The sequence below is a fragment of the Callithrix jacchus genome, chromosome 15 (assembly GCF_049354715.1).
Source record: "Callithrix jacchus isolate 240 chromosome 15, calJac240_pri, whole genome shotgun sequence".
Taxonomy (NCBI): domain Eukaryota; kingdom Metazoa; phylum Chordata; class Mammalia; order Primates; family Cebidae; genus Callithrix; species Callithrix jacchus.
The window spans coordinates 50,872,198-50,899,195 of NC_133516.1; the positions used below are offsets into that span (position 1 = coordinate 50,872,198).

The following is a 26,998-nucleotide window of genomic DNA, read 5'->3' on the forward strand; positions in this document are numbered from 1 at the left end:
TGCACAATATATGATTTTATTAATAAATAGTGCAAAAGCATCAGTGACAACTGTTTGAACATGAAATTTTTTAAACAGCCATGTCTTGGTGTTAATTTTGTGCATATTGGCCTCTATGGCACTACAAGTAAACAGATTAAAATATTGCCCATTTTCATGCACAAGTATTCAGCTATAACACCGTTTACAAATTATTATGGACAAGATAAATTCTGCAATAATTAATATTCATTTGGATGGCCACAATTAAATGAATATTAAATAAAGGAATAACCTATGTTCAATATACTCCTGATGACGGACTGTAATATTTAATATTATTTAAAACTTAATCCTTTATTTTATTTAAAGAGACATCTTTTGTGTATCTGGGTGCTCAAATGAAAACTAGGAATGCATTCTTTGACCATAATAACAAAATTCACACAGAAGAGGGTGTGTGCTTCCACCTCTAAAAGAAGCAATACATTTCCTCATAATCTCTCTCTCCAGGTATCATTTCCCATATTATTAATGAAAATGCTTACAAGCACCAACACCAAAATCCCATCTTCAAGGGAAAGTTACAAAGTTAAAAAAGAGTGACTTTTTTTATATAATAAAAAAAGTCAAATCGAAGCAACACTATTGCTAAAAATGACATCAATTAAACTTCTTAGCATCCACAAAGTATATTATTTCCATGAGTTTTCTATTATGTGCAGATTTTCCTTAAGAAGTAAAATGCAGTTTGAATAGTACAGTCTGCGGTGTGGTGACATCAGCAACCGCCAGTTCCTGTCCATCAACGAGCCCCAATTCTAAAACAGAAAAAATATAATTAATACAAGCAAAAAAACTCAACAGAAAGGATAGTACACACATACACAAACTATAGAGTCTTATGATCTAGATAAACATCAAAATCCAATCCTCTCTAATCAAAATAACATTTGATTTCTTAGTGATTTTAAAATATTCTATTAAAAAAGCATTTTTTAAATTCTATTAATATTTCTAAAGTTGTAAGTAATTATTACCTACCCATATACAAAGGCATTAAGAGGAAATCTAGAACAAACACTGATTACTTTTACCAAAAAAAAAGAAAAGAAAGAAAACAATTAGTAAATACCCTTATTTAAAAATACCTTTCAATGTTTTGGAGAGATTTGGCCTCGTTCGTTCTTCAATAGAGGTTACCGACTAGAAAACAAAATTATTTTAATGCAAGGCAAATTAAAGTGAAATAAAACTTGATATGATTTTCTGAAAAAAATTAAAAATACACATTGATAACCTGCAAGTAAAGTGTTCTATTTTTTCCCTCTAGGGTGGCTGTGATGGCTGGAGATTTCATTTGCCTAAAGATAATCATGAGAGAGAAGTATCAAACATCATTTTTATCCAAAGACTTTTTTTTTAAGGTTTCAAAATCACAAAAATGATTTTTAAAACATAACAAAAATCTACAATACTTACAGAGAAGCACTATTGGTTAGATAATCCAAAACCTCCTGTAGTTTAGCTGATGGAGAAAACTGAATATTTTGAGGAAGCTGGCTACAGGCTGGGCAGTTTTCCTACACACGTAAAACACAACAAATTACAGCAGCACATGCACAAACACTAGTCTCTTTATGAAAAATAAAATAAAAATCAGGTTGTTTTATAATCGTGCATATTTCCTATGAAAAACTTTTTATGCTTTAAAGCCTGATTTTCATAATGGACCATCTCTTTTAAATTACTTTGCTATAGAGTTATTTATTTCAGGCTATAAAGCAGAAGATATATAATAAGTATAGAGTTCTGGAAGTTAGAAAATGTATGGGCGACTTTTGTTCAAATCTCTAACCAATAATATTAAAAAAAAAACAAAATATGCATGATCAAAAATGTGTTCTTAACACTACTAACCTTTCTCTCTGCTTCAAATGTGTATGTATACAGCCCATCTACATCATTGAAAACCAGGTAATTATTCAAGGGAATGTATGCACTGTAATGAAAAAATGTTCACCTTTATATAACTGAACCAGGTCAAAACATGGATTTACATACATATAAAAAATAAAACCCCTTACCTTGTGGCTATTTTAAAAACCTCAGTGGCACACACAGCTGAAAAAGGGAGAAAATAAAGGTGCTTTAACTCAATGGAAATTAGGGATGTTGAAAAGTCAGTTATAAATCAGAACAGATAAATTTACATTGGCTCTTCATTAAAAAATATATACTCCAATTTTTAAAAACTGAGAAAGTAATAAATTTTATATTTGTTTTGTGTGATTCAAATAATAGAGTAACATTACATGTTTTTCTTATCAGATTAATGAATAGCCTGCTACAAATGGAACAAAAATGTCCCTTTATTGCAGAGAACTTAACACATAACGTAAGATAAAAAATATACAAAGTTTAACAGCTGGTTCTTTTTCGACAGCTTAGTTGCAAAACTCACCCAAGAAGATACCAAATTCTTACAACATAAAAAGCTGCAGCAATGTCAAAAACCAAAGGAAGCAAAGTAAAGTAAGTGATGGTCTTTTTTCCTCACCTGCAATGACTGCATTTGTGGAAGCTACTGCAGGAATGATTCTTTTTACTACCCCTGAAAAAATAATAAATTAAAATATGGTCATTTCTTCTTTTTTCTTTTTACCAGCCATGTTAGCATACATCTTTTTTTTTAAAGAGTTATCTTAAATTAGAAGGCATGATTATTAAATACCATTTTCTAAAACTTGATTTTTTCAGACTTTCAAGTAAGAAAATAAATTTAAACCATGAAACAATCTTCTTTCACATTCCCATCATTTTGTAGTATATTCAGAATCTTAAGCTATAGCAGCAAAGAAAACTCTCTCAAGTACTATATAAAGGTGAAACAATAACATCATAATAGTTAACAATTTAGAGTATTTATGTTCTAGGCACAATGTAAAGACAAAATATTATTTGATTTTCATAACATCCTCATGTTTTCATTATTCTAATTTTAAAAAATAAGAAAAGGGAGACTGACAGAAATTTAATAATTTATCCATAGCTATATACTTAGTAAAAGGGGGGGTTGGTATATGAACACAGATATTAACTGATACACCATGAAGAATAAGTATTATCTAATTATTCCTATAACACTTTCAGTCGTTTGATTCACAAATATTCTCAACAAAAAGAAAAACTGCCCTTTATTATCTTTTACTCTACAACCTAGGCTACACAAAATATTAAATATAGTTCTCTACTTTCAACTCATTGTTTTTCACATCAGTATTCACATATTAGGAATAAACAAAGCCCTACCTTAAACCATTTTTTTAAGTACAAAATAAAGATTCCATTTTATAACTATATTTGAATTGTTCATTTTAGAAGACAAAAACTTCAGGAAAAGTGGCCATATTATCTCAGAGTATGAAGAAGCACTACAAGATGTGTTCTCAAGACTCCAAGTATAGGGAGAAATTTTAAAACTTTAGGGAGAAAGGCAAGTACCTAAGAAGACATGAAAGAAAGACAGTTAAGAAGGTTGGAAAGCTTTTTTAAAAAGTTGACTCTGACCATATCATTCTGTACAGTTTTGGAGAAGAGGAAATTTAAAAAGAGATTAAATCTATGCTGGTTAAACTGGAAGCTCTCCAGTGAACCACATGTAGCAAAATGTACTGAAAGGAGGAAGTGGTAGTCACAAACAGTGAAGAGTATAAGAAGAGACATTACCCAGTAAGAACATTGCCAAAATGATAGACTCCCCTCTTTCTCCAACCTCTGCCACTCGTACCCCTGCCCTTTGAGCAAAAAAGCTTGAGTCAGCAGAAAGGCAATTTGCTATTATACTAAGAACAAGAGGAAAAATCACAGAGTAGATAGAACCACTGGTTTGGGCAACTTCACTTCCAATTCTGTTTCTGTTGTTGAGGCCCTCATTCATCAGGCTAGAAAGTATACACCAAACCCCAGTAAAAGGTAAAGAAGGATGAAGAAGACTACATGTTAAAATGAGGAATTTAGAGTCCCTGATTAGAACACACTGAATTCATTTGTGAATTCTAACAATTAGAAAACCTGTGTAATACACGTTTCAGACACTGTTCTAGATGTTGCGCAAATCAGCAGTGAAAAAAGTATCTGCTCTTACAGAGGTTTCGTTTGGATAGGGGAGACAACACAAAAGTAAATACTTGGAACATCTCAGATATTGAAGAGTTCTATGAAGAAAATGAGGCATGTGTTAAGAGTGAGAATGATGGATCCAGTCCATTAGACAGAATGGTCAGGGAAGGCCTCCTTCAAGAGGTGATAATTTGAGCTGAAACTTAAACCATGAGAAAGATCCAACCATGCAATGAACTAAGGAAAAAGCTGTTTGCAAACAGCGATGGCAATGGTCTTGGTCCTAGACCAAGGATATAAGACAGAGTAAGTAAGTGTGAAATATTCTTTGCATAGGAGAATGAGGCTACCATTAATTATTTCTGAGCAATTATAAAAAAAAAAATAAAATGGTGAATGGCTCAGAAGTCATTTCAGGTTGAATGATCAGGAAAACTGGTTAACCAGACCTCCTAACAGATGAGGAGCCAGGCTGAGGCGATCCAAGGAACAGCATTCCAGGTGTATAGGCGAGTATTAAGGCTCTAAGGTACAAATAAATTTGGTGTATTCAGAAACACAAAGGAGGTCAGTGTAGGGCGAATGCAGGGGGCAACAAAGAGTGAGTATAAATGCAATTTTAAAAAAAGGCTACTGGAATAACAGTATTTTAAAATGATGCTACTAGAATATCATAAATACAAGGAAATAATCACAGGGGAGAAATGGCAGATTTTCAGAAAGAAGATAAAGTTCATTCTGGTTAACTTGGTAATGATCTTGGACAAAATTCTAGAAAAGGTAAACTGTAACAAGATTAGAAATACTGATCATTATGATTGAGCATAATTGGTTACTAGGCAAATCATGTTGGAATAGCCTAATTTAGCTACCATGACTAGCTTATCAACTCAGGAAAATGCAAAATATAGTACACCTAGGCTTCAGTAGAGGATCTGGAAAGGTTTTTTATGACATCCTTGTGAACAAGATAAAGAAATGCAAAGTACTCAAGAAGGTCTGCTGAACAGAATGAGATAAACCTAAAAGAGCCTGGCTAGAGGTATGACTCAGATGTCTGTTCTCAGACAGTTCAGTCTTGTTAAAAATTTTGATCAACTATTTGAAAAAAAAATAAAGGATATAACTATCAAAACAACAGATGAAATAAAGCTAGAAACACCAGGTAAGTTGGCAGAATTGAATACATATAAAGGGAGAAAAGCAAGTTGAATTTCAAGAATACATCTGTAAGGACCTATATACTTGGATATTAAAAAAAAAAAAAAAAAGAACACCTTCCCCCGACACCATCAAGTTTATAATAGGCAAATGTTGCTTAGCAATTACATTATGTGGACAAAACATCCAGCTGTTAGTGGCTAAATTACATTATGTGGACAAAACATCCAGCTGTTAGTGGCTAGTGACATCAAAGAATGGAAAGTATAGCATCAATGTCAACAACAAATAAACAACAAAAATACCTGCTCTCCTTTAAGACTGCATCAATTATTAGAAGTCTATTACCTAAAATAAGACCAGTCCCAGAATGCTGCATGCTGACCTAAACAGTTAGAAGTTGTTTTCTCTAACTATATTCCAGTTAACCAGTATGGATAGCTAGAATACGGTTAGAAAAAATAACATGAGGACCTGAAACTGTACAACGTATCTTAGGGTTTGATATAGTTTGGATATTTGTCCCCTCCAAACCTCATACTGAAATGTGATACCCAGTGTTGGAGGTAGGGCCTAGTGAGAAGTGTTTGGATCATTAGGGCAGATCCCACATGCATGGCTTGGTGCCCTCTCCGTGATATTAAGTTCACGCAAGAGCTGGTTGTTGAAAGGAGCCTGGTACTCCCTCCTCTCTCTCCTGCTTCCTCTCTTGTCATATGACATGTCTTGCTATTCCCCTTAGCTTTCACCATGAGTAAAAGCTTCCTGAGGTCTCACCAGAAGCTGTGCAGATGCTGGTGCCATACTCACACAGCCTGCAGAACCATGAGCAAAATAAACCTCTTTTCTTAATAAATTACCCAGTCTCAGATATTCCTTTATAGCAACGCAAAATGAACTAACACAGGGTTAAAGGAACTAACTAGGGAGGTTTATGGCACTGATAAAAATTTGCCAAGGATGTGATCATTGTCCTCAATGTGTTAAAGGCTATTACTTAAAAGGAAATTAGATTTTATAATACTATACTATTTGGACAATACTCAGACCAAACTGAAGACGATTTCTTTTCTTTTTTTTGAGATGGAGTTTCGCTCTTGTTGCCCAGGTTGGAGTGCAATGGTACAACATTGGCTCACTACAACCTCCACCTCCAGGGTTCAAGAGATTCTCCTGCCTCAGCTTCCCGAGTAGCTGGGATTGCAGGCATGCGCCACCATGCCCGGCTAATTTTGTATTTTTAATGGAGACAGGGTTTCGCCATGTTGGTTAGACTGGTCTCAAACTCCTGACCTCAGGTGATCCGCCCACCTCAGCCTCCCAAAGTGCTGGGATTACAGATATGAGCCACTGCGCCCAACCTGAAGATGATTTCTGTTCAATTTATAGAATACTTGTCTAACAGTCCTGTCCAAATGTGAAATAGACTGTCTCCAAGAGGTGATGAATTCTGTGGAAGATAAAGTGGACAGTTTCACATAGATGGCTGACAGCCTAAATAAGATTCAGTGATTTTATTAAATTCCCCCTAGCTGATAAGTAGCATGAATTACATGGTACCTATACTGAACTTCAGGTGGATGATACCAAACTCACTTATCAGTTATTCTCCCAAAAGCATCCCCAGCCCTAAGTCATCCCAACATCATAATTCAAGACAATTCACTAACTTACCTTGAGTGAGTCTATATGTAACACCCCTAATATTATATTGTGATGCTCTCTCTAGGGATTTTTGGAAAATCCATTGTATATGTTCAGGATCATCTCCATCTAATGGAACACCTTCTGTTTAAAAAAAAAAAAAAAAAGAGAGAGAGGAGAGAAGACAGAAATATGTAATCACAAAACAGTGTTTTTAATGAAATTATCCAAAGGAATAATACAGAAATAATGTGTATTTTATGTAATTCTAGATTATTAAATTAGATTTGTTACCTCCAAAAGGCTGCTCCTTAGGCCACTGCAACATCCTTACATACTCAATACAGTGCTCTGGTAGCCTGGGCATAGATGCAATGGTGCACATGGGAAAATTAACCTAAAGCCATAGTTTGTCCTTTTTAGTAAATTTGAAATGATGAGTAAATTTAGTAATTTTAAAATGCAACTTCCAGTTATGATCTAGTTCGTAACAGTTTCCTATAATTCGTTTCAACTCAAAACATTGTATACCATTAAAAATGCCTCTCAAACTAATATAGATTATCTGAGTCACTTCACTTAAGTTGATCTGCCTATAAAGATAAGTTTGCCCTACATTTACAAGGTATATGAAATTTAAGCTTTGTTAGACTATGAGAAGAAAATGCAGAACAGATTCTCAAATATGAACCTTGTTATGTTTACCTAATATTTAAGTATAAAACAAACGAAAACAAAAGCAAATTCAGAGTTAAATGAATCCCAAGTGAATACTCATAAAATTGTGTACATTTATTATTCAAAATTTCAAGTGTCCTTTAAAGTGGGTATATAAATAAAAAAGCTCCTTCCTTGGAAAGATCATTCTCATCCCTGGTATCTGTGTTTCCCTGAAATAAATACAGGTGAAAACCACATAGATTATAGCGTGACATCAACATACAGCTTTGTAATTCTACTTGATACCTACTCCCCAAATAAAAAATACAAATAAAGTATGAAAACAGAATAGTATCAAAACAATGTACTTGGTTCATATCTTTCCTCAAATAGAACAGAATTTCCTATTTTATTATCTTTCTTCTTAGCATAATTTTAAAATATGGCTACCTCTAATTAAAAACCCTAAATACTGACTAGACTTAATAATTAATCCCTAATTCCATGCCAAGATACTATAAAAGAAATACAGGTGTTCTTTTGATTACCTGCGGTGGATACAGTTCCAGCGTGCATTCGATACAAGCAGTCATTCCAGGCAGAATCACCCTGGCGTTTCCTTTAAAACCTTCTGTGCCTCCATCTATCAAAGGGATAATGGAGCTTGGATCTAAGACACCATCTTCATAATTTAGAAGAGATATCTAGGAAAACAATTTGAAGGGCTTTACAGGAGAAAGGGATAGGAATTCAAAAAAAAGGGAAGTTTTCAAGTAATCCTGTGAGTCAGTTGTGCTACTGAACACCAATGTATCAAATCAAGGAATTACAATACTAACAATTTCTGTCCTCACCTGAAAACCAATGACTGGCAATAAACAGTGAAGTATATATACCTAATTCAAAATTAAAGACTGATTTTTCAAAAACATGATATAAATTCTAATTTGGGGGATGTCAAGCACAGCAGCAAGAACTTTAGAGAACTATAACAACACTAAAGTCTTTACCAGCATGCCATTTATCCATCTTCTGGCTATGATAGAGTCCAATCCACAGACAATAATATGAAATTCTACCAAAAAAAAAAAAAAAAAGGCAACTTTAGTTTTTAAATAGGCAGTTGCATGATGATTTTTCAATGTAGATTCATCAATTTCAAAAAATGTACCACTCTGGTGCAGGATGCTGATTAGGAAGGTTGTGTGTTTGTGAGAACAGGGAACTCAATGAGAACTCAAGTTTTCAAAAATTTTCTGCTCAACTTTGTTGTGAACATAAAACTGCCCTAAAAAATAAAGTTTACTAAAAAGCAGCTGAACGAAATAATCTGCACTTTCTAAGACACAAACAAAAAACCCACAAACACTTTTCATTGTAATCCCACATATGCTCTCAGAGCTACTATTCCTTAACTCTTATTCAGGTCAGCATAGAAAATTTGCAGCTAGTGGTGCCAGCTACAACAGTAGCATTCTCTTTTCAGCCTATCAGCAACCTTACTGAAAAGCCAACAGCGAGAGAGGAAAGCAAGTGAAGAAATAGCCTTCAAATAGCTAGCAATATTCAAATAACTACCAACTAAAAAATTCTAAGGATCTAGTGAGAATTTAATTTCAAGTAAAAAACTTACGTCGATAGAAAGTGTCGTTAAAATCTTGAATCTTGTTGAAATGTCTGAATATAAGTAAAGGAACTTAAACAGCTAAGTGTTAATTTCTAAAATGAATTGAACAATGCCATAAGGAACACACTCTGTGTATATCTAAAACAAGAAATAAATAATCAATGTTCACATCAGTGGAATTCAAGGAATCTGACTAAATGAACACAACTCTTCTTTCTGACAAAACTTTTCTGTCATTCTCCTAACTACTGACTTTTTCTCATTCCTAAACCCCCATGTCATTATATTTATGCTCTTGGTGGGAGGTATACTTTCTCCTTTACTTTGGTTTTCATATAAAAACATAAGCCCCAGGAAAGCAGAATGTGTGTGTCCTCAATCATCAGCACCAAGAAGAGATGCAATAAATGTTTTAGTGAAAGGAAAGATGCACATTATAGTTCCTATTCTGCTATGTGATTTTAAGTTACTGTAAAACTCATTTTGTTTTTAACATATAGAAATTTTCAATAGCTTTTTCAGTTGGTAAAGATTTTACTTTTTTTTTTATGGTGAGGAGCCAAAGTGCAAATTTTTTCTACCTTTCTCATTTAACTCAGTTTTCACGTTACCCTACCAAACTCTATTACAGTCTTCCCATCGCTGGGCGCTGCAAAGGAAACTCCATTCAAAATTGACTGTGGATGTGTCAATATAGCATTTAACATTTTAATAGCACATGTGTGCAAAAAATTGTTTTATTTTCTCTAATGAATGGAGCAATTGTGTTTAATAATTTATAAATTATGCTACTTCTCTAAAGTTAAGATAAACAGTCCATTATAAATATTTTAAAAGCAATACAGGGAAAAAAGGGACAATACATGCTTCCTCTAGATTTTTAATTCTTGCCTACAAAAAAAGCTATGAACATAATTTCAATTCTAGCCATTCAGACCTCTATTCCCTTTGAATGGTAGGCAAGCAGGAGACTCAAGCTACAGCTAGAAAGAGGTCAAAAAACAAACAATGCAAACATTGGAGGAATGGCAATCAGGGAATCAAGAGCCAGACCAAGAAATCTAATCTAGATTTCTATAAAATACCCAAAGTTTCCCAGACCCACATAATGGGATAGACAAACTGAGTGTTCCCCACTCACCGATGCCCACCCCCCAAAAACCAATTCTTCCTTTTTCCCTACAGGGGCCTGTATTTGCATTTTTAAGTTCTTTATTTTGAAATAATATAGATTCACAGTAAGTTGCATAGATAATATAGATGAGTACCAACCATGAACCTTTCCCAGATACATCTTACGTTAACTATAGTACAGTACCAAAACCATGAACAGAACAGTGGTACAATGTATGTTGATAGTTCTGTAATTTAAACACACATAGATTTGTGTAACCATCACCCCAGGCAACATACACAACTATTGTAACACAACAAAAATCTCTCTCTTGCTATGTCTTCATAGTCATCGTCACACCAATCCTCACCTCCATGCCTAGTCCCTGCTAACCACAAATCTGTGCTCCATCTCTACGTTTTTTTTTTTTCTTTCTGAGACAGGGTCTCACTCTGTCACCCAGGCTAGTGTAGTGGTACAATCAAAGGTCACTGAGGCCTCCACCTCCTGTGCTTACCTGATCCTCCTACCTCAGCCTCCCAAGCAGCTGGGACCACAGGCATGTGCCACCATGCCTGGCTAATTTTTTGAGTTTTTACAGAAACAGGGTCTCATATGTTATCTAGGCTGGTCTTGAACAACGGGTTCAAGTGATCCTCCCGCCTCTATAATTCTGTAATTCCAGGAATATTATATAAATATAATCATGCAGTATATGACCTTTTGAGACTGGCTTTTTTTTTTTTTTGTCTAATAGATGTGTAACAGTATCTCATGGTGATCTTAGTTTGATGTGAAACATCCTTTCATCTGTTTTTTGTCATCCTTTTTAGTAAAATATCCCTTCCTATCTTTTGTCTATTTCCTAATTGAATTTTTTTTACTATTGAGTATATTCTAGATAGAAGTCCTCTGTCTGATACTTTACAAGTATTTTCTCCAGTCTGTAGCCTGTCTTCATCCCCTTAGGAGGGTCTTTCATAGAGCAAGTTTTTAATTTTGATCAAGTCCAATATATCAATTTTTTTTCCTTTTATGGGTCATGCTTTTACAAAAAATTATTTTTTTAGAGATGACGTCTTAATATATTGCCCAGGCTGGAATGCAGTGGCTATTCACAGTTTATGACCACGCCCACTATAGCCTCAAACTGCTAGTCTCTAGTGATCCACCACCTTAGCCTCCCGAGCAGCCAGTACTCGGTATTGGCATGATAAAAGCTCACTGCTGCCTCAGTGATCTGCACCATCATGCCCCACCTTTTACAGGTCTTGCTTTTGACATGGTCTAAGCACTCTCCACCAAACCCTAAAGCTTTTTCGTTTTACCTTTTTCTGGTGGGGGGGGGCTCTTTTTGAGATGGAGTCTTGCTCTGTCACCCAGGCTGGGGTGCAGTGGCACGATTTCAGCTCACTGCAACCTCTGCCTCCCAGGGTCAAGTGATTCTCCCACCTCAGCCTCCCAAATAGTTGGGATTACAGGCACACGCCACCACACCTAGCTAATTTTTGTATTCTTAGTAGAGATGGGTTTAACCATCTTGGTAAGGCTGATCTTGAAATCCTAAGCTCAAGTGATCCACCCACCTAGGCCTCCCAAAGTGCTGCAATTACAGGCGTGAGTCACCCTGCCTGGCCCATTTTACATTTTATATTTACACCTATAATTCATTTTGAGTTAATTTTGTGTAAGATGTTTCGGTCAAAATTCATCGTTTTGCCTATGAATATGGAATTGCTCCAGTACAATTTGTTGAAGACTATGATTCTTTCATAGAACTGTCTTGCACCTTTATCAAAAACAAATTGGCCATACTTACATGGGGCTATTTCTGGCTTCCCTATTCTATTCTAGTCATCTATGTATCCCTCTGATAATATCACTGAGTCTTGATTACTATAGCTATATAATAATCTAGAATTTGGATAGTGATTCCTCCCACTTTATTCTTTTTCACAATTGTAGTAGGTATTCCTTTGCCTTTTAATATAAATTTTAGAAGAAGCTTGTCTATATCAACAATTTTGCTGGGATTTTAATAGAAACTATGGTATATATGTATACAAATTTAGGAAGAAATGACATCTTTACTGTATCTAATCTTCCAGTCTTTGAAGATGGACTATGTCTGCATTTTAGATTTTCTTTTATTTCTTTCATCAGCATTTTGTAGTTTTTCACTATATAAATCTCACACTTACCTTGTTAGTTTACATGTAAGTATTTTTCTTTGTAAGTAGTTGTAAATGGCATTGTATTTTAAGTTACAGTTTTCACAAGTTCACTGATACGTTGATTTTGTATTCTGTGGAACTTTCTACATAGAAATCACATCTCCTGACTTTCTATAAAACACCATAGGTTCTCCAGATTTAAAATCAAACTACAGTGTAAATACTCCTTTATAAAAACATATTTCTTGTAAAAATAAATTTACTCTGATGTACCTTCCATTTGACTAATACTATATTGACTGTTTACTCTGTCTGCTACTAGAAGGAAACAAAGATCAATTGGATTCAGCCTAGGAATTTACAGTCTAGTAAAGGAGATATGTAATTGATACTGAAATTAAGGGCAATAATGCAAAAAAAAGTAGATAATGAAACAGGCTTTATAAACTTAAGTTAAAAATCAGGGCCAAAAAAATATTTATATAACCATAAAGAAAAGACTGGATGAATAGAAAGCAAAATGTTACCAGCAGTTATCTCAGTAACAAAGTTACTGCTGCTAATTTTTTTCCCTCTTGCTTATCTGTATTCTCTGTTACATATCTCTTCTATAGTAAAGGAAAAAAGCTTTTAAAAATTAAGTAATTTTCTTTTTGTCAAAAGGATACGGAACTACATTGCAATTAGGAACTCTGTCATTTAGAAATTCTGCAGCAACTTCAGCCTTAGGTCTTCCAACATCTTTAGGCCTACAGGAAAAATTATATTTAAATTATAATTCATATTATAAATCACAGGATCTACACAATTTACTTTCAAATATAAAAATAAATTCACAGTGAGTTTACTTACAGGATGTTTAGAAGGAATATTTTTGCCTAAGTATTTGGATTTCAATAATGACTTTTAGTAAACAGTCATTTAACCTTAAATGTCAACGCTTGCCGATGGTCCAAATTAACATGACAAGTCTAAATAAGCATTTCTTTAATAAAGTAAAAATCTGAACAGTGTTCTTCCTCCCAGATAAAGCATAATAATGCTATGTTTCCTGGCCACTTCCCACTGTAAAAAATTATCCCACTCTCAGAGCTCACAAACTCATGGTGTTAGTGACTGCAGGTCTTGGCTAAAATAAACACAGTAAGATTCATCCTTGGGATGCAAGAATGGTCATTTATCCCTTCTTCCTCTGTGCTGATTAAGTAGCACACTTTGTGTCTCTTAAGAAGCTGCATGAAAAAATGAAAAAAAAAACCTCACTGGACACTATATAAAATGAAAAAGAAAAGAAGCTATAACCATGTTTTTAAAGAAGAATAATTCCAAAAGTGTCAGCTAAAATTGTAAATGTTACATAACTTTAAAGAAGTTGAATATATAAAGCCTCAAAAGGTCACTCTTAGACAATAACCACACATATAGACAGGAAAGGATATGAATTCCCTCCTCTAAGTTCTGTACGAATGGTATTTTCTTTCCTAATATTTTCGTATGTTTCTTAGAGAAATCACTCCATGTACATAAGAACAGTATTACTTTTTTCATAACATATTTGTTTGTTATATACATGTCTATCATACCCACTAGACTATTATCTGGATGAAAGTGACCATGTTCTTACTCTCTTCATATTCCTTCATATCTAGTTCAGAGTAAATGCTTTTAAAATAAATGGAAATAGGCTAGGCATGGTGGCTCATGCCTGTAATCCCAGCACTTTGGGAGGCTGAGGTGGGTGGATCACTAGAGGTTAGGAGTTTGAGACCAGCCTGGCCCGTCTATAATAGTGAAACCCCATCTCTAGTAAAAATACAAAAAGTGGCTGGGCGTGGTGGCACATGCCTGTAATCCCAGCTACTGGGGAGGTTGAGGCAGGAGAATTGCTTGAACCCGGGAAGCCGAGGTTACAGTGAGTCAAGATCGCACCATTGCACTCCAGCATGGATGAAGAAGTGAGACTCTGTTTCTAAATAAATAAATAAACAAACAAACAAACAAATAAATGCATGAATGAAAACAATAAATCAAATATAGAGAAAATCTGGAATTTCAAAGAAAAACACTTTAGCAAGTCAATGCTTTTGGAGTGCAGTGGCGCAATCACGGTCACTGCAACCTCGGCCTCCCGGGTTAAAGCAATTCTCCTGTCTCAGCCACCCAAGTATAGCTGGGACTACAGGTATGAGCCACCATGCCTGGCTAATTTTTGTATTTTTAGTAGACATGGTGTTTCACCATGTTGGCCAGGCTAGTCTCGGACTCCTGGCCTCAAGTGATCCACCCACCTCATGCTCCCAAAGGGCTGTGATTACAGGCGTGAGTCACCGTGCCTGGCCAATTTTTCTTCTCTCCAATAAAGCACTGGTCTTTTCTGATTCAAAACTTTTGGTAAATGTTTTATCTTCACATTGTACTAACTTACATAGAAAAGACTGTTATAAATCAGAGAAATTAACTTCAGTATTACATTCAGTGTACATTCCTGTACACAGGAAGCTCTTTAGGAATATACAAGGGACAAAGTAGACTTCTAAGATTCTTTTTTGTAATATATTCTATGTGCTTTCACAGTAGATCCCAAACAAAAGAACTCTTAGATGGTTTCTGGGAACAGTTTGTTAATTTAGCATTCCAGGATGAGGGATCAAATTGCTCCACCTCAATAAAATGGCCTTTCACACACCTCATCCCTGCAGAACACCCTGTCCAAATTAGTTAACCATGAACACAAGCATCTACCCTGAGGTCACTGAGATTAAATGAAATAATACGGATAGTTTAGGAGTGCCTGGTACATATCATTACCTTCAATCATTTTAGCTACAAATTAAAGGGCATGGCCTGTATCAATAACCAATCACTTCAGTGGTATCTTTTTCAGAGCATTCACAACTCAAAATTTGACAGGCTGGAAAGGGCCCACAAACTTTGCTATAGAGAAGAGAAATTTCAAGGGTTAAAAAGTAAATAAAAAATAAGGCTTAAAAGTTAAACATAAAGGTCACACTGCAATTACAACATTTCATTAACTTGACCTAGTTTTTCCACAAAGGTAATGTACAAGTTTTATGCCTATCCAAAAACATACTGTTGCCTTTTTTGCTAGCTGAACTTTATCCTATATACCCAGGACAATTTGAGCACTGTCAGTAACAGACACAAACTTACCTTCCTAACTAGAGAGAGGAAAAAAGTCTTTATCTCTCTGTATCTGTATCCTTTGACTGACAAATACACACTTTTGCCTAAGCCACTCAAACCCCTCAATATTACATACTAAATTCATGAATGAACATTTCTTCATGTCTGGATACATGGCCTACTTCAGTTTTTTTTTTTTTTTTGAGACAGGGTCTCGCTCTGCTGCCCAGGCTAGAGTGCAGTGGCATGAACACGGCTCACTGCAGCCTTGAGATCCTGGACTCAAACGATCCTCCTACCTTAGCTTCCCATGGAGCTGGGACCACAGGGGCATACCACCATACCTGGCTAATTTGTTTTCCTTTTTTTGTAGAGAGGAGGTTTCCCTTTGTTGCCCAGGCTGGTGTGGATCTCTTAGGTTCAAGCAATCTCTTCCCTCAGCCTCCCAAAGTGTTGGGATTACAGGTGTTAGCCACCATGCCTGGCCTCTACTTCTGTTCTTAAACTCATCTTTAACAAACCACTTCTTGAGGCTTTCTGTATTCCATATATGCCTAAAGTAACTATCCCTCTTTGTTCCATTCCAATTGGTTCTGGTTTTTCTCTCCTCAACTTTCTATTTTCTTTCCCCTTGTAGAGAAAGCTCAAACTCCTTCACAACTTCACTGCTCCAGTCATCACTCAAACCTTGACTCACAAATCCCCGCTGATGTCTCACTAGGGCCTAAAACTCCAGCCACTATTCTCTACTGATATCGACTGGATGAAGAGCTACAGTTCTTTCCTTTCTTCAGTGCACAGTTAACCTGAGGATATTCCCCAAAATCACATAAACCTTTGGAAGGAGACTTCTTTGAAAAAAACAAAAACATGTATTTGCTTACATAACTACTATCACCAAGATGCCCAAAAGTTTCTTGCAAAACTTTACCTAAAATGGGAGTTTTGTTTTTTAAAATAAAATTATTATCCTCTCAGACATTTTAAAAAATTATTAAACTGCAATGTATAAATGATTATCAGAGCTTAAAAAAAGAAAACCACTAAGATATTAAACTTACCTAAATAAAAACTGCCTATTTAGATTGGAAACATCTATAGTGTCCATATCTATAACATGAATCTGTCTAAAACCAGACAAGGCCTGTGGGAATAAAAACAATCCAATTAAGCAGACGTTTCCTCACATTTAAAAATGTAATATTTGTTTTCAATGTAGTCTTAAGTCTACAAAGTCTCAGTAATAAATTCTGTATAATTGTATTCGATGGCTGAAAAAGAGACTTGCAAGGTATATCAAATTCAGAGTTCTTTAACAGGTTAAAAGTGTACCACCAATCAGTTTCAAATAGTCTATAATCAAAAGACAACAACTCAACATTTCTACAGATTAAAACTTTTTTACATATATATATATATAATCCCATAAACACATTTGTAAAATTTGTTGCTTTGCTGCTACTGATAGATACTTTAATTTTACTATGCCTATTTTTTTTTAAATATTGTTAAAAGCAATTCCTACAAGCTTTATCTTAGTTTACTTAACATTAAGCATACCACAATTCAGAAATGGTAACTATCATAAGACATGTATTATAAAAACACACATGGATAGACTGTATATGTAAAAGAAGTATCTTAAAAGATACTGAGTCGAGAGCAAGCAATTTAAAAAGTAAGAAAAGGCAAAAAACAAAAAACCTGTTAGGTTTCAATAATAATGCCATGCATCCTAACAGTACAACCACATTCAAATTTACCAGCAGATGCAAAAAAACTAAAAAAAAAATTAGTCCCAATAATTAATTATGCTTTTCTGGTCTTGGTCAGTTTACTAAGATGATCAAATAACTTGACAACAATTTCTCCATTTTTCTGTCTCCCTTTATACCAAGAGATCTTCAAGACTTATCCATAGGTGTACTTTTTGACTATTCTCAAACTTTGGCCCCAACCACTCCACAGAAACTGCCCTTGTCAAGGTCAGCAATAACCTCCATGCTGCTAACTCCAATGACCAATTCTCAGTCTACCTGACCTTACCATTCTGAAGTATCAGGCGGGGTGGGTCACTTCCTCCACCCTAAAACATGTTCTCCATTTGGTCACCACACTCATGAGAATGTGAACACTTTTTAAAAATTGGTTTCCAGTTCATTCAGTTTTCTTCCTACTTTACCAGCCAGAATTCAGAGCAGCCTTGTGCTTGGTTCTGTTTATCTCAGACCATCTAGCAGACATCTCAGACTTAATAGTTTCCAAAACAAAACTTGAGCACCCTTGCTCACCACTACAACCAAATGTTCTTTTCCAGATCTTCCTCATCGCAGTAACTCCATCTTTCCAGGTCCTCCCTCAGACTAAAAACCTTGTTGTATCATCCCTGATTCCTCTCTTTCTCTCATAGCACACCACTAATCCATCAGCTAAACCTGTTGATTCCATCTTCAAAATATATCCATAATCTGACCACCTGTCACCACCTCCAAGTCCCCGTTGTCTCTTGTCTAGAGGACTGTAATATTCTTCTAATTAGTCTCTCTCTTTCTTCCCCCATCCTGCTTTCCCTTAGTCTATTCTCAATGCATCAGCCTCAGTGATGTAGGTGAAAAGTCAGTCAAGTCCATCATTGTGTAACTCTCTACAATGACTTCATGACTCAGAGTAAAACCAGAGCACTTACAGTAATCTCTAAGATCTTTTATAATATCCATTCCAAGTCCCTCCATCTCCCATTATTTTTCTGATATGCTCTCCAAAAATGCTCCCACAACCCACTTCTGCTTTAGTCATAATGGCCTCCTTGCAGTCCTTGAACAAATGGGAATGCTCCACTTCACATCTTTGTACCTGCTATTCTCTCTCCAACAAGAATGTTCTTCCTACAGATATCTGTATGGCTCATTTGCTCACCTTGATACTCAAATAGTACCTTTTTGTAAACCCTTTCCCTTCACATCATTTGACATACTATATACTTACTTCTTCATTCAACTAAAATGTGAGCCCACAAAGGCAAACCCTCTCTATATTTGTTCAATACTGTCTTTGGCATCTAAAATGGTGCTTGGCATATGGAGGAGGAGGCTCAATAAATATTTGCTCAACCAATAGTAGTATCATATTCTTTTGTGGTTAGACTGAGCCTTTGGGGGGCTTACAATGAATTAAATAAGCAAAATAATGAGTAAATTGAAAACCCTTAGTTTTCTTCTTTTGTGTAAAGGGTTATAATGCAATAAATAACAGGGCCACTCCTTAAAGTTGTTTGATGACTAATCTTCAGATCTAATCTTCAATTATTTTACACTTAAAATTAGTAAGTATCACATTTGCAAATAATATCTTCAAAATTTAATAAGCTTTAGGTAACTTGTACATTTATAATACCTAACAAAAAGCAATGCCCAACCTCCATAAACCCTTTCCTTCTATAAGTCTTTGGTTCTCACACTGCTAGAGTGTTTATGTTTGATAAGGTATTGTCATTTTGGCATCCTATCACAGCGTACATCATACATACTGCTATTTATTTCATGAGAGACTTATCTCCCCAGTGAAATTCCAGATTCACTGAAGACAGAGACCATGATGACATATAATCCCCACGGAACCCAGGAAGGCATTAAATACGTTTTATATTTCATTAAAACCCAGTGAAATATATTTAAGGTTTTACAACTTCACTCAAGTGACATTAGTGTTTTTAGCAAAATTAAAACACTAGGTTTTATTTTTAACTAGGCTAGGTTTATATTTAAACTTTAATCCCTTTGGCCAATTATTTATATTTAATTTATATTTATTTAATTATTATAAATTTTAACCCCTTTGGCCAATTATTTATATTTATTTAATTATTAAATTATATTTAATTATTTACATTTAAAATTTAACCCCTTTGACCAATTATTCATCTGGCTGTGACCTGCTTTATTTTCTAAAGAGTCTATTCCAGCGTTTCCACTTTTCTACACAGCAATGAGAAGCCGAGCATACAACTAACTCTAAACCAATTCTCTCTCTACTCATTTTTGTTAAATAAACTCATGAAGATTTATAAAGTTACTTTGTGATTAGAAAAAGTCAAGGAAACCAATTAATTAAATCAAATTATATATATAACTTGACTTATTTCCAAATTTAAGGAAATAAGTTTAGTAAAGGTTTAGCTTTCCCAAATCTTAGGAGTCCATGATTGTCTTATGAGGTCATATAATGATCTAATGGTTCACTGAAAAAGAACACTGAACTAAGAGTTGATGACCTAAATTATATTCCAGGCACATCACTATAATCCAGAAAAACTTCAGCAAGTCAGTCAACATCTCTAAACCTCAAAGTCTCCCTCTATATAAAATGGAGCAATGCCTTACCCGCCTAGCTGGGTTATTTGGGGAAGCAAAAAAAATAATAAATTATTTGAAACTATACATTAAATATGAATTACCAGTTTTGTTATTTACTTCACTGAGGTTAGGAGTGTTTCGCCAGAGGAAGCGCCAAAATTTGTTTAGTAAAGATCAGAGAAGAAAATGGAAGTAAGAAATTCTATCAATGATTTTATAGCTGAAAGCTTTAGAGTTAAAAAAATTCCAAAGTTCTATCATCATTTTAATCACTGGAATTTGATGTGCTAAACTTATCTAAAAAAGGCTCAAGAGAAAAGGTTAACAATGACAATAAATTTCCTAGTATGACAGATAAGCAAGGTTTACTTATCACAAAAAAGAAAATAATATGTATTTTTTATATATATATATAAATATATATATGTGTGTATATATTACCAGATTTTTCAGGAGCTCACATCCTAAGCCGCCAGCTCCAATGACTAGAACTTTACAAGTATCTAACAAGAACTGGAGAGACTGTAAAGAACGGAAAGGCATATTAAAAGCTGGGTAATAACCACAAGGACTGTCAATAAAGCAACAAACTTTAAAACAGTTTCTGATGTTTCCACGAAAAAATGCAATTAGGATAAAGAGAAGACTTTGTATTTGATCAATTATTTTAAATGTATGAATTCTTATCGAACCAGAAATTCTAAAACTCTAATGATTTCAGTAAGTTTCAATGTTAGTTTCATTTTTTGAGATGGAGTCTTGCTTTTGTCGCACAGGTTGGAGTGCAGTGATGTGATCTTGGCTCACTGCAACCTCTGCCTCCTGGGTTCAAGCAATTCTCCTGCCTCAGCCTCTTGAGTAGCTGGGATTACAGGCATGAACCACCACACCCAGCTAATTTTTGTATTTTTTTTTTTTAAAGATGGGGTTTCACCATGATGGCCAGGCTGGTCTTGAAATCCTGACCTCGGGTGATCTACCCACCTCAGCCTCCCAAAGTGCTAGGATTACAGGCATGAGCCACCACACCCAGCTAATTTTTGTATTTTTAGTAGAGACGGGGGTTTCACCATGTTGACCAGGCTGGTCTCAAATTCCTGACCCTCAGGTGATCTGCCCGCCTCGCCCTTCCAAAGTCCTGGGCTTACAGGCATGAGCCACGATGTCTGGCTGCTAATGTTTTTAAATTGCCTTTTATTGTATGAAATTAAAAGGCTATTTTTTAACAAGAAAAACTATCTTTAGTTTGCTTTTCAATTTTTGAAAAGGAATAGAAAACATCAAATTCAGTTATTTAACTGACTTCCTAAAAATTTAAGTTTAAAAATCTTAAAAACAGGATTAAACACTACCCAAGGTGCTTAAAGGACTAAAAAAATAAGGTTAGAAGAGTAACAGCTGCTTTTTTTTTTTTTTTTTTTTGAGACAGGGTCTCACTGTGTCACCCAGGCTGGAGTACAGTGGCCTGATCAGAGCTCCCTGTAGCCTCTACCTCCAGATGCCCTCAAGCAATCCTCCCACCTCAGCCTCCTGAGTACCTGAAACCAAAGACATGTATCACTATGCCCAGCTAATTTTTTTTTTTAAGAGATGGGTTCTCCCTAAGTTGCCTAGGGTGGTCTGAACTCTTGGGCTCAAGTGATCCTCCCACTCTGGCATCCCAAAGTTTTGGGATTACAGGCATGAGCCACCTTACCTGGCCAACAGTTCCTTTTGATTAAGTAAGTGAAACTCACAAAACATGAGATAACAGGAAAACACAAATACAAGTCTTAGAAAATTCCTTATCGGCAAAAATAAAATCATTTAACAGAAGTAACGATTAAAAAAATTTTTTTTTGAGATGACATTTTGCTTTTGTTGCCCAGGCTGGATTGCAATGGCATGATCTCGGCTCACTGCTGCCTCAGCCTCCCAAGTAGCTGGGATTACAGGCATGTGCCACCACGCCCAGCTAACTTTGTATTTTTAGTAGAGACGGGGTTTCACCATGTTGTGCAGAATGGTCTCGATCTCTTGACCTTGTGATCTGCTCACCTCGGCCCCCCAAAGTGCTGGGATTACAGGCGTGAGCCACTGCGCCCAGCCTTTTTTTTTTTTTTTTTTTTTTTAAATACTTTCAATTCTGCCCAACATTAAAGGAGAAATTTATTCAGATGAGACACTAGGCCAAACCCAGAGTGTGCACATTAATGTACAGAAGTAGCACAATATTTCTATTTCAAAATATTATCTTTTTGTAAATACAAAGGATATAAACATACGCTATACTTTTCCTACCCTGTAATAAAAAGTAAGTCACATATAATTGAACACTTGCCTTAAGTCAGACACTAACAGTCCAAAATTCTACGCCTCTATTATTTAGTACTCACATAATTCTTAACATGCAACTAATTATACTCAATGCTAAGATGTTCATTCCAACCAAATTTCAAAATGTAAATAAGCGCATCTATATTCCTATCAAAATTAATTTCTCACGATAGTACTACAAAAGGGGAGTATATTTCAGAGAGCATTTTAAACTAGAATTTTAAGTATAACTTAAATTTTACATAAGGTCATATTTTTCTATTGAAAATTTTTAACTTATGTAACATGAGAAATGTGAAGACTCAAACGGTCATTCAAACAAAATCAGTTGTGAATATTCAATTTCATATTTTAAAAAAATTTAGTTTCACAAAACAATTTTATTAGTATTTTCATTATAAGAGCAAATTAAAAAGGAAGCATTCTATTATTTTTGAAACATAAAACTATTAGAGCAGTTATTTAAAAATAAATGTTTCTCACTTCAGTGCTCGGTTCGAAATCAGGGTGTGTGAAGGGTCCAGATCGCTCGAGGAACTTCTTTACATGGTTCCAGCGACCTTCCCAGTCTCCAGAGTCCCCACACCCACCATCAACAGCCATTCTGCACAGAACACAGTAAATTCAGCTGCAAACATCAGTATGAAAAAAACCAAACCTACAACTATATGGTAACCCCAAATGAAAAGGTAACTACACCACACCTGCTCAAATAAAAAGGGAAATATTCAACGTGCTCATGTTAATGCTTTGAAATTTTTTCTTGCCCATTATACAATTGATTTAAAGTTAAGAACTCCACATTTCTATTTTTATTTCACCCACTGGATGAAATCAATCAGTCTACATGTTTTTGGTTTCCTAATGCAATCCAAGGTCCAACTTAGGATATTGGTCTATCCATTAGAAATGGACTTCTCTACATTTGGTATTTACAAAACAAAAAAATCACTGCAAACTTTCTCAGTCTGTTGCTTCAACACACTTGCATTAGGAAACATGAGATACAATAGAAAAAATAAAGTCAACTTCCAGAATTCTGACGCTTCAAATTTAATACTTCTTGTGTCCTTTCCAAGTTTGAAAGGTGTAATCTAAAAATCATTTTTGATGAGTGGAATTTTCACACACTTTTCTCAGAAAGAGAGGTTCTAATATTCTCTTTTCCTTTTTTTTTTTTTTCTTTGAGACAGTCTCCCTGAATTGCCCAGGCTGGAGTGCAGTGGCACAATTGCAGCTCACTGCAGCCTTGCCCTCCTGGGCTCAAGCGATTCCCCTGCCTCAGCTTCCCAAGTAGCTGGGCCTACAGGCACGTATCACCATACCCAGCTAATTTTTGTATTTTTAGTAGAGATGGGTTTCACCATGTTGCCCAGGCTGGTCTAGAACTCCTGAGCTCAAGTAATCTGCCTGCCTAGGCCTCCCAAAGTGCTGGGATTATAGAAGTGAGCCACCGCACCTGGCAGAGGTCCTAATTTTTAAAAGAATCTCTTAAAACTGTGAGGCAGTTTTTCTTGCCACTAAACACAAGAAGTTTTAGGTTACAATAACGCCACAGATAGGCATCTAGAAACCCTTTAGAACACACAACAGAATAAGGTGGGACTCCTCTACAAAATGCATCTCTTTTATACCTAGTGCAAGATTCACGTTTGGTTGTGATAATTTTAAATTTTCTAACCTCCTATAACCCCACACTTTCTACTTTCAAATATGTTTGCAATATCCAATTTTTACAAAAGAGACCAAGAAGTATTGCCTAGCACTAAAAACCGTAGGTTTTGATGTCAAGAGTTGTACTCGGTTCCACAATTAACAGCACTATGACCTTGAGTAGATTTCTTAATGGCCATAAACCTCCTCTGTAGGCCATTCATAGCTACTTCTTTCGGCCATGAGACTAGAAGTAATCACATAGAGAGGACTCAGAACAATACATGGCATGTGGTAAGCAAAGTTTAACTGTGATTTCACGTAAAAGGAGGAGGGAAATAAAAGGCAGGAAAGAATGTGAAATTAAGCTTGCCATCCCAGTCCTCTCACAGTTGAAATTCAACTGTCTGAAGGACATACCTAAAGACCAAAGCTGCTACTGGGAACTGGCACGGAAATTACAGACTCACCATACCCAATGCAAGTTTCCCTGCCCAGGCAGGGAGGGGAGTAAATTATGTGGCGTTGGCCAGGTTAGAAAACACTTCGATTAAATCTGTCTCACCAGCATAGAACTACGCATCTGATAAAAAATAGGGTGTGTAGTAAATGAGAAAAACAGGCTGTTTGAGGTCAATCTCTTTTAAGAGCCAATTATTCTGCCAAAATGACTGGAGTGCTTAGTACAATATCTGACACGTAGAGTTATCATTAAAAGTTTGCAATTAGTACTACTGTCTCAGTGTTTGCAAAAGGCCACAAAACGGTCTTGTGTCCTTTTCCTGGGTGTTTAAAGTAGATTCCCTTTTCACAGGGTCACGGCTCTGACAATTTGGGATGGAGAAAGAGGAGTGCACAAGGGTCCTTCCTCAAGACCCTTACGTCAAGTACCCTGGAGGGCCCCTGCAGGAGCTGGGGCGGTGCAGCCCGGCCCCGACGCCCGCACTGCGCAGAAACCGGGAACGGCCTGCCAGGCCCCCAGGGCTGCGGGACGGGGGTCAAGGGATGAGGCCGCGTGGCCTGCGCTCCGGGTGTCCCTCTCCCAGCCCCCCGGGCCCGCTGCGGCTGGTCCCCTAGGCCTGGGGTTGGGGGAGGCCGGGGTCCCCGGAGAGGACCCCGGCCTCCCGGCAGCACTAACTTCTCAGCCAGCAGCTCCTCTATTCTCCTTCTTTTCTTCTCCCTAAAAGAAAGAGAGAATAAAAGAAGGGTCAGCATCACGCTACACACTGGGCGCCGCGAGGGGATGGCGGGGCGAGGGGACGGGGCGGGGGGCTGGGGGACCCCGGGTGGCGGCGGCAACCGCCCACCGCCGCGCTCTCTCACAACCCAGCCCAGCCCGGCGCGTCTACAGAGTCCCGGTACTTACGGCTCCTCGCCATCCGCCATATTGTTCTCCGCCTCTTCCCAGGTGCCCTAGCGGCGGGGCGGGGAGGGGCGGGACCAGCGAAGCGGGGCGGGGGGCGGGGCAGGCAAAGCCGGGGCGGGGGACAGGCAAAGCGGGGAGGGGGCAGGCAAAGCGGGGCGGGGTGGGGGCGGGGACGGGGGCGGGGACGGGGGCGGGGACGGAGCCCGCCCGGAAGGGCGGGGCTGACTGCGCTAGGACTCCCGTGGGCTTTAAAACCTTTCCCTGTAATTATAATCTTAATTACCTACACTTAATTAAGTAAATCTTATGCCGTCCATAATGTTGCTATGCAGCGTGAAAATGTAGACAATACATTATGCATTTGTACAAATTATATGTTAATGAGTAATTATATAAAATACTGGTATATTCTTTAAAAAACTCCTGAAGAACCATCTAAATATGCCAGAGGCTTTCCTCTAAGACAAAGACCAAGGAAATTTTCACTTTCTGCTTTTCAGGATGATTCCAAAGTCTTTGCCTTTACAAGAACTCACTTGAATAATTTTATCTAAATCAGTTTACAGTGGTGGGATGAGAGATTATTATTTTCTTTGTACAAATCAACATTAATATTTTTGTGTCACATTCTGTTAGATAAGTTCAACAGAAATGAAATGATTTCGTTAAAACTTTTTTTTCTGTGATAAATGTATATATTTAGATGCAAAGAAGAAAGTATAAAGGACAAAAATCAAATAATAATTTAGAACACCCATAATCCTGTTACCTCAAGATAAAGAGTGAGCAAAGTGTCAGCTATTTTCTTATAGAGTCAAAAATACAAATATACATGTGAGTCTGGATGGCTGGATAGACAGAAATGATCATGTTCAAAAATGCATTTATATATACATACACACACATCTCCTTTTATGGAGTGGGACAAGAATGAGATTTGGAATCAAAAGTAATTGATTTTAAATCCTTCACAGTTATGAGCTATGAGACCCTTAGACACTTCTATGTCTTCATTTATAAAATAGGCATAACACTATTCACCTTGTAAGACTGATAATTAAGTAAAATCCAGAGTGGCTCTCAGAATACAGTTTCTGATCAACATCACTCGGGAATTTTTTGTTAACACAAATTTTCAGGCCCCACCCTCAACCTTCTGCAAAGCCTGGGGTCGTTCTCTGCTGGTAAAGTTTGAGAGCCACTGAAATGAAATACATAAACCCTAATAGGGACTCATAAATGGAGCTGCCATTACTACATTGTGAAATTTAATCTCCTCTTGTCCTAGTTTTCATTGAACCTTAAGGAAAGCTTGTCCTTTATGGCCCCCCCAGTTAGGTTCAGTTCAATAGCATTCATTGAGCTGAAAGTTAGTGCCAGGCAGTGGGTGTGGAATTAAAGTTCATAGTCCATTATCAAGAGATTCCAGCCTCCTTCTGCATCACATATCTCAGCATCAACTATGAAACCACTTTTTCTTGATCAGACAATCAGACAACTCCACAGATGGCTTCACTGAGGATTTAACCTCAGTGCTTATTAAAATGGGCTCCTGTAGCCTGAACCCCCAATAATACTGGATACCCTTTGATTAGTGGTAGTGAGCATTGTAGCCCTCTCACATGGTGAAACCAACAGGCACCTTAGAGACCACCTAGTCCAATCTCACCTGTTTCATGGGGAGGA

At 36.4% G+C, this 26,998-nt stretch overlaps 1 protein-coding gene across 4 annotated transcripts; it reads right to left on the minus strand.

Moving 5' to 3' along the window:
• Positions 1-25,361, minus strand: UBA3 (ubiquitin like modifier activating enzyme 3). 4 transcript variants are annotated; one of them, XM_002758540.6, is made up of 18 exons: positions 25,313-25,361; positions 25,085-25,126; positions 22,777-22,897; positions 20,419-20,499; positions 16,687-16,769; positions 13,150-13,230; positions 9,200-9,243; positions 8,577-8,641; positions 8,115-8,270; positions 7,201-7,303; positions 6,937-7,050; positions 2,540-2,593; positions 2,067-2,103; positions 1,900-1,981; positions 1,462-1,562; positions 1,280-1,343; positions 1,131-1,185; positions 1-800 (listed from the first exon to the last, which is right to left on the minus strand). In XM_002758540.6, exons 1-18 carry the CDS (start codon positions 25,330-25,332, stop codon positions 712-714), a joined length of 1,392 nt encoding a protein of 463 aa, XP_002758586.1. In that variant the 5' UTR covers positions 25,333-25,361; the 3' UTR covers positions 1-711. The 4 variants fall into 4 exon arrangements, with proteins under 4 accessions (XP_002758586.1, XP_002758587.1, XP_008980246.1 ...); XM_002758541.6 differs by lacking the exon at positions 25,085-25,126; XM_008981998.5 differs by lacking the exon at positions 20,419-20,499.
• Positions 25,362-26,998: the final 1,637 nt, after the last annotated feature.

Bases quoted from the DNA above. Each gene is read 5' to 3' on its own strand.
- UBA3 (XM_002758540.6), bottom strand. From the start codon at position 25,332: ATGGCGGATGGCGAGGAGCC. The intron at 16,770-20,418 runs GTAATATATACA...TTATTCCCACAG, and splicing joins GTGAGCTCCTGAAAAATCTG to GCCTTGTCTGGTTTTAGACA. The intron at 1,186-1,279 runs GTTATCAATGTG...TTTGTTTTCTAG, and splicing joins ATAGAACACTTTACTTGCAG to TCGGTAACCTCTATTGAAGA.